General features: G+C 43.9%; 1 protein-coding gene across 4 annotated transcripts in view; it reads right to left on the reverse strand.

The window, feature by feature from the left end:
- The window catches only part of LOC110536154 (uncharacterized), a 28,586-nt gene that overhangs the window by 8,250 nt on the left and 8,059 nt on the right, over positions 1-12,277 (reverse strand). For all 4 annotated transcript variants that reach the window (XM_090190238.1, XM_090190235.1, XM_090190229.1 and 1 more), the window contains exons 2-3: positions 10,000-10,082; positions 9,767-9,857 (exon numbers count right to left, since the gene is read on the reverse strand). In XM_090190238.1, the coding sequence (XP_090046364.1) occupies positions 9,767-9,857; positions 10,000-10,082 (174 nt within the window). The remainder of the gene's footprint in view (positions 1-9,766; positions 9,858-9,999; positions 10,083-12,277) is intronic.

Consider the following 12,277-nt stretch of genomic DNA (forward strand, 5'->3'; position numbering starts at 1 on the left):
GGGAGTTGACCAAGAACCCTATGGTCACGTTGCCAGCGCTCCATAGTTCCTCTGTGGAGATGGGAGATCCTTCCAGAAGGACAACCATCTCTGCAGCACTCCACCAATCAGGCCTTTAGAGTAGATTGGCCAGACGGAAGCCACTGCTCAGTTAAAGGCATATGACAGCCCGCTTGGAGTTTGCCAAAAGGCACCTGAAGGACTCCGACCATGAGAAACAAGATTCTCTGGTCTGATGAAACCAAGATTGAACTATTTGGCCTGAATACCAAGTGTCACGTCTGGAGGAAACCTTGCACCATCCCTACGGTGAAGCATGGTGGTGGCAGCATCATGCTGTGGTGATGTTTTTCAGCGGCAGGGACTGGGAAACTAGTCAGGCTCGAGGGAAAGATGAACGGGGCAAAGTATAGAGAGAACCTTGATGACAACCTGCTGTAGACCTGCTCATCTTCCAACAGGACAACGACCCTAAGCACACAGCCCGGACAACGCAGGAGTGGCTTCAGGACAAGTCTCTGAATGTCCTTGAGTGGCCCAGCCAGAGCCCGGACTTGAAACATCTCTGGAGAGACCTGAAGATAGTTGAGCAGCGACACTCCACATCCAACCTGACAGAGCTTGAGAGGATCTGCAGAGAAGAATGGGAGAAACTCCCCAAATTAGCGTGATACCCAAGAAGACTTGAGGCTGTAATCGCTGCCAAATGTGCTTCAACAAAGTACTGAGTAAAGGATCTGAATACTTATGTAAATGTAATACATACATTTGCTAAAAAAAAAAAAAAAAAAAACGTTTTGCTTTGTCATGATGGGGTATTGTGTGTAGATTGGGGGAGCCCGTAGGGCGGCGCACAATTGGCCCTGCGTTGTCCGGGTTTGGCCGGGGTAGGCCGTCATTGTAAATAAGAATTTGTTCTTAACTGATTTGCCTAGTTAAATAAAGGTTCAATAAAAAAAAAATAACATTTAAAAAAAATAACATTTTTTTAAATAAGTAACAAAATGTGGAAAAAGTCAATGGGTCTGAATACTTGACGAATGCCCTGTCTACCGTAGCTTTGATTGGACTGATCATGTCAACATGATACTTTCAAAATCTTAGCTAGCAAACAGTCACCATGAGTCAAGTCGACAATGTACTGGCAAATCATTTTCAATAATTGTCATACGAAGAGAAATTATACAAAATGTATCATTGCTCATCGGCCAAACATTACACAACAAGTTGAAAATCGCAAATTCAACAATGAGTGGTTTGGAAGGAATCAGTGGCTAACTGCAAGCATTGCACTAGCCTGCTATTGCACTAGCCTGCTATTCAGTGGAAAGGGTGTGTGGTCCAAGTCTGGGTTTAAGGGTCTCTTTTCCAAGCTTCAAAGGATAAACTCACTCAAGTCAGATTTCCCAGTTCCGTTGTTTTGAACACGGCAGATTTCGGAACTGGGAAATCTCAGACTTGAGTGAGTTCAAGACAAATGGGAACTCTGGAAGAAATAAAAAAGATCCGACTGTGAAAATATCTTTTGAATGGTCATCCAACTCTGAATTCTAATTCGGGAACTCAAGCCTCTTTCTAGAGCTCCGTCCTGAAGATCATAATTTGACCTTGTCCCGTCCCGTCCCGTCCCTTCCCCCGTCCCCCTCCAGAGTTCCCAGTTGTCTTGAAAGCACCATAAAGCCAGCGAATGCCAGGCTTTGATGACAAAATATGCCCACAAGATGGACCGCTGCACCAGCTTCCTGTTCAAGTGAGCACAACAAGGTGAGTCCAAACATGTCTTGTATGCTGCTGCATAAATTATGTAATATGCCAGTGAGATACAGTAAGCTATTAGTAGCTCCTGTGCCTCACCCTAATAGATTTGGTAACTTTCCCCCTCATAATTTAGCCTACTGTTCTGACTTGTAGCCTATAGCCTGTTTTAGAGAAATGTAGTCACTGAATATTGTAAGAGCTTTCATTGTCTGCTTATATGTTCACTTTATTGATCCTACGGTTCTGACTTGGTGTACAAGGAGAATACTGTAAGAACAGCCCATGTTCTGAATTCTGTCAATGTAGTCGTGGCCGAAGGTTTTGAGAATAACACAAATATTAATTTTCACAAAGTCTGCTGCCTCAGTTTGTATGATGTCAATTTGCATATACTCCAGAATGTTATGAAGAGTGATCAGATGAATTGAAACTAATTGCAAAGTCCCTCTTTGCCATGCAAATGAACTGAATAACCAAAAAACATTTCCACTGCATTTCAGCCCTGCCACAAAAGGACCAGCTGACATCATGTCAGTGATTCTCTCGTTGACACAGGTGTGAGTGTTGATGAGGACAAGGCTGGAGATCACTCTGTCAGGCTGATTGAGTTTGAATAACATACTGGAAGCTTCAAAAGGAGGGTGGTGCATGGAATCATTGTTCTTCCTCTGTCAATCATGGTTACCTGCAAGGAAACACGTGCCGTCATCATTGCTTTGCACAAAAAGGGCTTCACAGGCAATGATATATATATATATATATATATATATTGCTGCCAGTAAGATTGCACCTAAATCAACCATTTATCGAATCATCAAGAACTTCAAGGAGAGAGGTTCAATTGTTGTGAAGAAGGCTTCAGAGCGCCCAAGAAAGTCCAGCAAGCGCCAGGACCGTCTCCTAAAGTTGATTCAGCTGCGGGATCGGGGCACCACCAGTACAGAGCTTGCTCAGGAATGGCAGCAGGCAGGTGTGAGTGCATCTGCACACACAGTGAGGCGAAGACTTTTGGAGGATGGCCTGGTGTCAAGAAGGGCAGCGAAGAAGCCACTTCTCTCCAGGAAAAACATCAGGGACAGACTGATATTCTACAAAAGGTACAGGGATTGGACTGCTGAGGACTGGGGTAAATTCATTTTTTCTGATCTATCCCCTTTCTGATTGTTTGGGGCATCCGGAAAAAAGCTTGTCCGGAGAAGACAAGGTGAGCGCTACCATCAGTCATGTGTCATGCCAACAGTAAAGCATCCTGAGACCATTCATATGTGGGGTTGCTTCTCAGCCAAGGGAGTGGGCTCACTCACAATTTTGCCTAAGAACACAGCCATGAATAAAGAATGGTACAAACACATCCTCCGAGAGCAACTTCTCCCAACCATCCAGGAACAGTTTGGTGACGAACAATGCCTTTTCCAGCATGATGGATCACCTTGCCATAAGGCAAAAGTCATAACTAAGTGGATCGGGGAACAAAACATCGATATTTTGGGTCCATGGCCAGGAAACTCCCCAGACCTTAATCCCATTGAGAACTTGTGGTCAATCCTCAAGAGGCGGGTGGACAAACAAAAACCCACAAATTCTGACAACCTCCAAACATTGATTATGTAAGAATGGGCTGCCATCAGTCAGGATGTGGCCCAGAAGTTAATTGACAGCATGACAGGGTGGATTGCAGAGGTCCTGAAAAAGAAGGGTCAACACTGCAAATATTGACTCTATGGATCAACTTCATGTAATTGTCAATAAAAGCACTTATGAAATGCTTGTAATTAGACTTCACTATTCCATTGTAACATCTGACAAAAATATCTAAAGACACTGAAGCAGCAAACGTTGTGAAAATTAATATTTGTGTCTTTCAAAACTTTTGGTATATTTCAAAAGTTCTGAACAAAGTAATATTGACTACGTCCATTTTAGCTCATTAATGTCTTAATCAAAATTACAGATGGATTCTTATCCACTCATCGTTCCCTTATTGCACAAGTCTGTACATCTTAAATTGTCAGTAGAAACCACATTTGTTTAAACAAGTCAGCCATATCAGCTATGTTTTTTTTAAAGGCAGTAAATGAGGCTGAATGAACTGTGTTGCTGCCAGACAAGACCCAGCTGATAGCCAGGTGTAGCAGTGGTAAGGATTCACTCCATGGTGCTGAAAATAATGCTTTATGTAGGCCCTAACAGTTTGTGGGCACCGTTTGTCAACATTATAGTGCAATGAATGTATTGTGTAGTGTTGTTTAGTGGCTTTATTGGCATAAATCAAACATTTTCTGAGTGTTGCCCCACCAAGATGTACATGCTAAAATCACCACTGTTGCAATATGTGTTGTGTACCTGTAGGTTCTCATGTGGCAATACAGTGAGCTCCGAAAGTATTGGGACAGTGAATTTTTTGTTGTTGTTTTGTCTCTGTACTCCAGCACTTTGGATTTGAAATGATACGGTGACTCCGAGGTTAAAGTACAGACTCAACTTTATTATGTGTGTTAAATTAGTGTAAAGTTTAGTATTTGGTACCATATTCCTAGCACACAATGATTGCAGTAAGCTTGTTACTCTACAAACTTGTTGGATGCATTTGCAGTTTGTTCTGGTTGTGTTTCATATTATGTTGTGCCCAATGGAAATGAATGGTAAATAATGTAGTTTCATTGTGTATTCACTTGTATTATCAATAAACACTTCTAAACACTTCTACATTAATGTGGATGCTACCATGATTATGGATAGTCCTGAATTAATCGTGAATAAGGATGAGTCGGAAAGTTAGACGCACAAATATCATACCCCCAAGACATGCTAATCTCTCACCATTACAATAACAGGAGAGGTTAGCATTTTATATCATACCCCCAAGACATGCTAACCTCTTACCATTACAATAACAGGAGAGGTTAGCATTTTATATCATACCCCCAAGACATGCTAATCTCTCACCATTACAATAACAGGAGAGGTTAGCATTTTATATCATACCCCCAAGACATGCTAACCTCTTACCATTACAATAACAGGAGAGGTTAGCATTTTATATCATACCCCCAAGACATGCTAATCTCTCACCATTACAATAACAGGAGAGGTTAGCATTTTATATCATACCCCCAAGACATGCTAACCTCTTACCATTACAATAACAGGAGAGGTTAGCATTTTATATCATACCCACAAGACATGCTAATCTCTCACCATTACAATAACAGGAGAGGTTAGCATTTTATATCATACCCTCAAGAGATGCTAATCTCTCACCATTACAATAACAGGAGAGGTTAGCATTTTATATCATACCCCCAAGACATGATAATCTCTCACCATTACAATAACAGGAGAGGTTAGCATTTTATATCATACCCACAAGACATGCTAATCTCTCACCATTACAATAACAGGAGAGGTTAGCATTTTATATCATACCCCCAAGACATGCTAACCTCTTACCATTACAATAACAGGAGAGGTTAGCATTTTATATCATACCCCCAAGACATGATAATCTCTCACCATTACAATAACAGGAGAGGTTAGCATTTTATATCATACCCCCAAGACATGATAATCTCTCACCATTACAATAACAGGAGAGGGGGGTATTTGAGCGTCTAACTTTCTCACTCATCATTATTCACAATTCATTCAGGACTATCCGTAATCTTGGCAGCTTTCACATCAATGTAGAAGTTTTTAAAAACATATATACATATTTACAATAAACCTGACTTAAAACGATACAATTCATTCATTTACCATTCATTTACCATTCATTTACCATTCATTTCTACTGGGCAAAAAAGTATCTGAAACACAACCAAAACAAACAGCAAATGCATCCAACAAATTCGTAGAGTCACACGCTTTATGTAATACTAAACAACTTCTTTGCTCACTTTGAGGACAATACAATGCCACTGACACGGCCCGCTACCAAAACCGGTGGGCTCTCCTTTACTGCAGCCAACATGAGTAAAACATTTAAACGTGTTAACCCTTGCAAGGCTGCAGGCCCAGACGGCATCCCCAGCCGCGTCCTCAGAGCATGCGCAGACCAGCTGGCTGGTGTGTTTACGGACATATTCAATCAATCCTTATCCCAGTCTGCTGTTCCCACATGCTTCAAGAGGGCCACCATTGTTCCTGTTCCCAAGAAAGCTAAGGTAACTGAGCTAAACGACTACTACTACTTCTGTCATCATGAAGTGCTTTGAGAGACTAGTCAAGGACCACACCACCTCCACCCTACCTGACACCCTAGACCCACTCCAATTTGCTTACCGCCCAAATAGGTCCACAGACGACGCAATCGCAATCACACTGCCCTAACCCATCTGGGAAAGAGGAATACCTATGTAAGAATGCTGTTCATCGACTACAGCTCAGCATTTAACACCACAGAACCCTCCAAACTCGTCATTAAGCTCGAGACCCTGGGTCTCGACCCCACCCTGTGCAACTGGGTCCTGGACTTCCTGACGGGCCACCCCCAGGTGGTGAGGGTAGGTAACAACATCTCCACCCCAATGATCCTCAACACTGGAACCCCACAAGGGTGCGTTCACATCCCTCTCCTGTACTCCCTGTTCACTCATGACTGCGTGGCCATGCATGCCTCCAACTCAATCATCAAGTTTGCAGATGACACTACAGTGGTAGGCTTGATTACCAACAACGACAACAATAGGGAGGAGGTGAGGGCCCTCGGAGTGTGGTGTCAGGAAAATAACCTCACACTCAACGTCAACAAAACTAAGGAGATGATTGTGGACTTCAGGAAATCCACATCGACGGGACAGTAGTGGAGAAGGTGGGAAGTTAAGTTCCTCAGCGTACACATCACGGACAAACTGGTCCACCCACACAGACAGTGTGGTTAATAAGGCGCAACAGCGCCTCTTCAACCTCAGGAGGGTGAAGAAATTCGGCTTGTCACCAAAAACACACAAACTTTTACAGATGCACAATTGAGAGCATCCTGTCGGGCTGTATCGCCGCCTGGTACGGCAACTGCTCCGCCCACAACCGTAAGGCTCTCCAGAGGGTGGTGAGGCCTGCACAACGCATCACTGGGGGCAAACTACCTGCCCTCCAGGACACCTACACCACCCGATGTCACAGGAAGGCCATAAAGATCATCAAGGACAACAACCACCCGAGCCACTGCCTGTTCACCCCGCTATCATCCAGAAGGCGAGGTCAGTACAGGTGCATCAAAGATGGGACCGAGAGACTGAAAAACAGCTTCTATCTCAAGGCCATCAGACTGTTAAACAGTCACCACTAACATTGAGTGGCTGCTGCCAACACACTGACTCAACTCCAGCCACTTTAATAATGGAAAAATTGATGTAATAAATGTATCACTATCCACTTTAAACAATGCCACTTTATATCATGTTTACATACCCTACATTACTCATCTCATATGTATGTATTGTACTCTATACCATCTACTGCATCTTGCCTATGCCGCTCGGCCATCGCTCATTCATATATTTTTATGTACATATTCTTATTCATTCCTTTACACTTGTGTGTATAAGGTAGTTGTTGCGAAATTGTTAGCTTAGATTACTTGTTACATATTACTGCATGGTTGGAACTAGAAACACAAGCATGTTCTACACTCGCATTAACATCTGCTAACCATGTGTACGTGACAAATACATTTTGATTTGAGAAGTGAATTTGTTCCCTATACTAGGGGTACTATGTACAACAAGTGCTGTTAATTCTACACAGTTCACCCAATATGTATGAAAATACCCTCAAATCAAAGCTTGACAGTCTGCCCTTTAACCTCATATCAAATCCAAAGTGATGGAGTACAGGGCCAAAACACGTCCAATACTTCTGGTGCTCACTGTATGACTGGGTGTACCTGTAGGTTTCTCTGCAGCAGTATGACTGGGCGTACCTGTAGGTTTCTCTGCAGCAGTATGACTGGGCGTACCTGTAGGTTTCTCTGCAGCAGTATGACTGGGTGTACCTGTAGGTTTCTCTGCAGCAGTATGACTGGGTGTACCTGTAGGTTTCTCTGCAGCAGTATGACTGGGTGTACCTGTAGGTTTCTCTGCAGCAGTATGACTGGGTGTACCTGTAGGTTTCTCTGCAGCAGTATGACTGGGTGTACCTGTAGGTTTCTCTGCAGCAGTATGACTGGGTGTACCTGTAGGTTTCTCTGCAGCAGTATGACTGGGTGTACCTGTAGGTTTATCTGCAGCAGTATGACTGGGTGTACCTGTAGGTTTCTCTGCAGCAGTATGACTGGGTGTACCTGTAGGTTTCTCTGCAGCAGTATGACTGGGTGTACCTGTAGGTTTCTCTGCAGCAGTATGACTGGGCGTACCTGTAGGTTTCTCTGCAGCAGTATGACTGGGTGTACCTGTAGGTTTCTCTGCAGCAGTATGACTGGGTGTACCTGTAGGTTTCTCTGCAGCAGTATGACTGGGCGTACCTGTAGGTTTCTCTGCAGCAGTATGACTGGGCGTACCTGTAGGTTTCTCTGCAGCAGTATGACTGGGCGTACCTGTAGGTTTCTCTGCAGCAGTATGACTGGGCGTACCTGTAGGTTTCTCTGCAGCAGTATGACTGGGCGTACCTGTAGGTTTCTCTGCAGCAGTATGACTGGGCGTACCTGTAGGTTTCTCTGCAGCAGTATGACTGGGTGTACCTGTAGGTTTCTCTGCAGCAGTATGACTGGGCGTACCTGTAGGTTTATCTGCAGCAGTATGACTGGGCGTACCTGTAGGTTTCTCTGCAGCAGTATGACTGGGCGTACCTGTAGGTTTCTCTGCAGCAGTATGACTGGGTGTACCTGTAGGTTTCTCTGCAGCAGTATGACTGGGTGTACCTGTAGGTTTATCTGCAGCAGTATGACTGGGTGTACCTGTAGGTTTCTCTGCAGCAGTATGACTGGGCGTACCTGTAGGTTTATCTGCAGCAGTATGACTAGGTGTACCTGTAGGTTTATCTGCAGCAGTATGACTGGGCGTACCTGTAGGTTTCTCTGCAGCAGTATGACTGGGTGTACCTGTAGGTTTCTCTGCAGCAGTATGACTGGGTGTACCTGTAGGTTTCTCTGCAGCAGTATGACTGGGTGTACCTGTAGGTTTCTCTGCAGCTGTATGACTGGGTGTACCTGTAGGTTTATCTGCAGCAGTATGACTGGGTGTACCTGTAGGTTTCTCTGCAGCAGTATGACTGGGTGTACCTGTAGGTTTCTCTGCAGCTGTATGACTGGGTGTACCTGTAGGTTTATCTGCAGCAGTATGACTGGGTGTACCTGTAGGTTTATCTGCAGCAGTATGACTGGGTGTACCTGTAGGTTTCTCTGAAGCAGTATGACTGGGTGTACCTGTAGGTTTCTCTGCAGCAGTATGACTGGGTGTACCTGTAGGTTTATCTGCAGCAGTATGACTGGGTGTACCTGTAGGTTTATCTGCAGCAGTATGACTGGGTGTACCTGTAGGTTTCTCCGCAGCAGTATGACTGGGTGTACCTGTAGGTTTCTCTGCAGCAGTATGACTGGGTGTACCTGTAGGTTTATCTGCAGCAGTATGACTGGGTGTACCTGTAGGTTTATCTGCAGCAGTATGACTGGGTGTACCTGTAGGTTTATCTGCAGCAGTATGACTGGGTGTACCTGTAAGTTTCTCCGCAGCAGTATGACTGGGTGTACCTGTAGGTTTCTCTGCAGCAGTATGACTGGGTGTACCTGTAGGTTTCTCCGCAGCAGTATGACTGGGTGTACCTGTAGGTTTATCTGCAGCAGTATGACTGGGTGTACCTGTAGGTTTATCTGCAGCAGTATGACTGGGTGTACCTGTAGGTTTATCTGCAGCAGTATGACTGGGTGTACCTGTAGGTTTATCTGCAGCAGTATGACTGGGTGTACCTGTAAGTTTCTCCGCAGCAGTATGACTGGGTGTACCTGTAGGTTTCTCTGCAGCAGTATGACTGGGTGTACCTGTAGGTTTCTCTGCAGCAGTATGACTGGGCGTACCTGTAGGTTTATCTGCAGCAGTATGACTGGGTGTATTTTCATGGTGTTCTGTTCCCTCCGCTACAGGCCTCAGTGTCTCAGCAACAGTCTCCTGAGACACACACATTATTTAATTGACCCATATGGTGACACATTAATCCCATTTGAAAAACAAAATGTTCAAAACTCAAACTTTTGTAAACTCTGCAGTGCACACACACACACACACACACTAAAGTGTAAAGAGAGCGTACCTTAGCTGTGAGGACAGTCCAGCTACTGCTGTTGGCAGCACCACTGTTGTCAGACATTGCCCCCTCGTGGCTCTGACCAGCACCTGCAAGTCAAACACAGTACTTCAGCACAGGCTATAGATAGGCCTACAGTAGGCCAGCAATATTGAAATCCTGGCCTCAAGGTCCACAATTTAGGGAGGGAGAGAGGGAGAGGAGAAAGGCAGCAGTACTGCAGAGAGGCCCCCAGGGCCTGAATAGTGTTGCTATAGACTTTATGTACAGATACTAAAAAGACTGTAAGAACACCAGGAAATCAGCTCCAAGAGATTTTAATTCAATAAGTCTATTGTAAGGATTCCCATGCATAACAGAGAGACACGTGGTTGTACACAAAGGTAAGCAAGGTTTGAAATGATTATTTTAGTCAAACATAGTGGAAAGAAAAAGTATGTGAACCCTTTGGAATTACCTGGATTTCTGTATAAATTAGTCATAACATTTGATCTGATCGTCATCTAAGTCACAACAATAGACAAACAGTGTGCTTAAACTAATAACACAAATTATTGTATTGTTCTTGTCTATATTGAATACATAATTTAAACATTCACAGTGTAGGTTGGTAAAAGTATGTGAACTCCTAGGTTAATGACTTCTCCAAAAGCTCATTGTAGTCAGGAGTCAGCTAACCTGGAGTCCAGTCAATGAGATGAGATTGGAGATGTTGGTTAGAGCTGCCCTGCCCTATAAAAAAAAAAAAAAAACTCACAAAATGTGAGTTTGCTATTCACAAGAAGCATTGCCCGAAGTGAACCATGCCTCGAACAAATGAGATCTCAGAAGACCCAAGATTAAGAATTGTTGACTTGCATAAATCTGGAAAGGGTTACAACAATATCTCTAAAAGCTTTGATGTAAATGGAGAAAGTTCAGCAAAGATGACTGCTAGAGCACAGAGCAGAATGCTCAATGGGGGTTAAGAAGAAACCCAGAGGGTCAGCTAAAGACTTACAGAAATCTCTGGAACATGCCAACATCTGTTGACGAATCTACGATACATAAAACAAGAATGGTGTTTATATGGGAGAACACCACGAAAGACGCCACTGCTGTCCAAAAAAAAGATTGCTGCACATCGGAAGTTCGCAAAAGTGCACCTGGATGTTCCACAGCGCTTCTGGCAAAATATTCTGTGGACAGATGAAACTACGGTTGATTTGTTTGGAAGGAAGGAACACACAACACTGTTTGTGGAGAAAAAAGGCACAGCACACAAACATCAAAACATCATCCCAACTATAAAGAATGGTTTTGTAAAGAGGAATGGTCCAAAATTCCTCCTGACCGTTGTGCAGGTCTGATCCGCAACTACAGAAAACATGTGGTTGAGGTTATTGCTGCCAAAGGAGGGTCAACCAGTTTTTAAAGTAGAGGGTTCACATACTTCTTCCACCCTACACTGTGAATGTTTACACGGTGTGTTCAATAAAGACATGATAAGGTATAATTGTTTGAGTTATTAGTTTAAGAAGACTGTGTCTATTGTTGTGACCTAGATGAAGATCAGATCACATTTTATGACCAATTTATGCAGAAATCCAGGTAATTCCAAAGCGATCAGATACAGTGGCAAGAAAAAGTATCCGCCCCCCCGACCATCCGCTCAGAGTCAGTATGATACAGTACAGTTCACTGTTCCACTTCTCATTCTGTTACTGAAGGCCTTACAGAGTCAGTATGCTACATTACAGTTCATCACTATAGGGGCGGCAGGTAGCCTAGTGGCTATGAGCGTTGGGTCAGTAATCGAAAGGTTGCTGGTTTGAATCTCTGAAGGCCCTACAGCATCAGTATGCTACAGTACTGTCCTCATTCTGCTACTGAAGGCCCTACAGCATCAGTATGCTACAGTACTGTCCTCATTCTGCTACTGAAGGCCCTACAGCATCAGTATGCTATAGTACTGTTCTACTCCTCATTCTGCTACTGAAAGCCCTACAGCATCAGTATGCTATAGTACTGTTCAACTCCTCATTCTGCTACTGAAGACCCTACAGCATCAGTATGCTATAGTACTGTTCTACTCCTCATTCTGCTACTGAAGGCCCTACAGCATCAGTATGCTATAGTACTGTTCAACTCTTCATTCTGCTACTGAAGACCCTACAGCATCAGTATGCTATAGTACTGTTCTACTCCTCATTCTGCTACTGAAGGCCCTACAGCGTCAGTGTGCTACAGTACTGTCCTCATTCAGCTACTGAAGGCCCTACAGCATCAGTGTGCTATAGTACTG

Source organism: Oncorhynchus mykiss, chromosome 2 (genome assembly GCF_057628025.1).
Source record: "Oncorhynchus mykiss isolate SJ-2025 chromosome 2, ASM5762802v1, whole genome shotgun sequence".
Classification (NCBI taxonomy): Eukaryota; Metazoa; Chordata; class Actinopteri; order Salmoniformes; family Salmonidae; genus Oncorhynchus; species Oncorhynchus mykiss.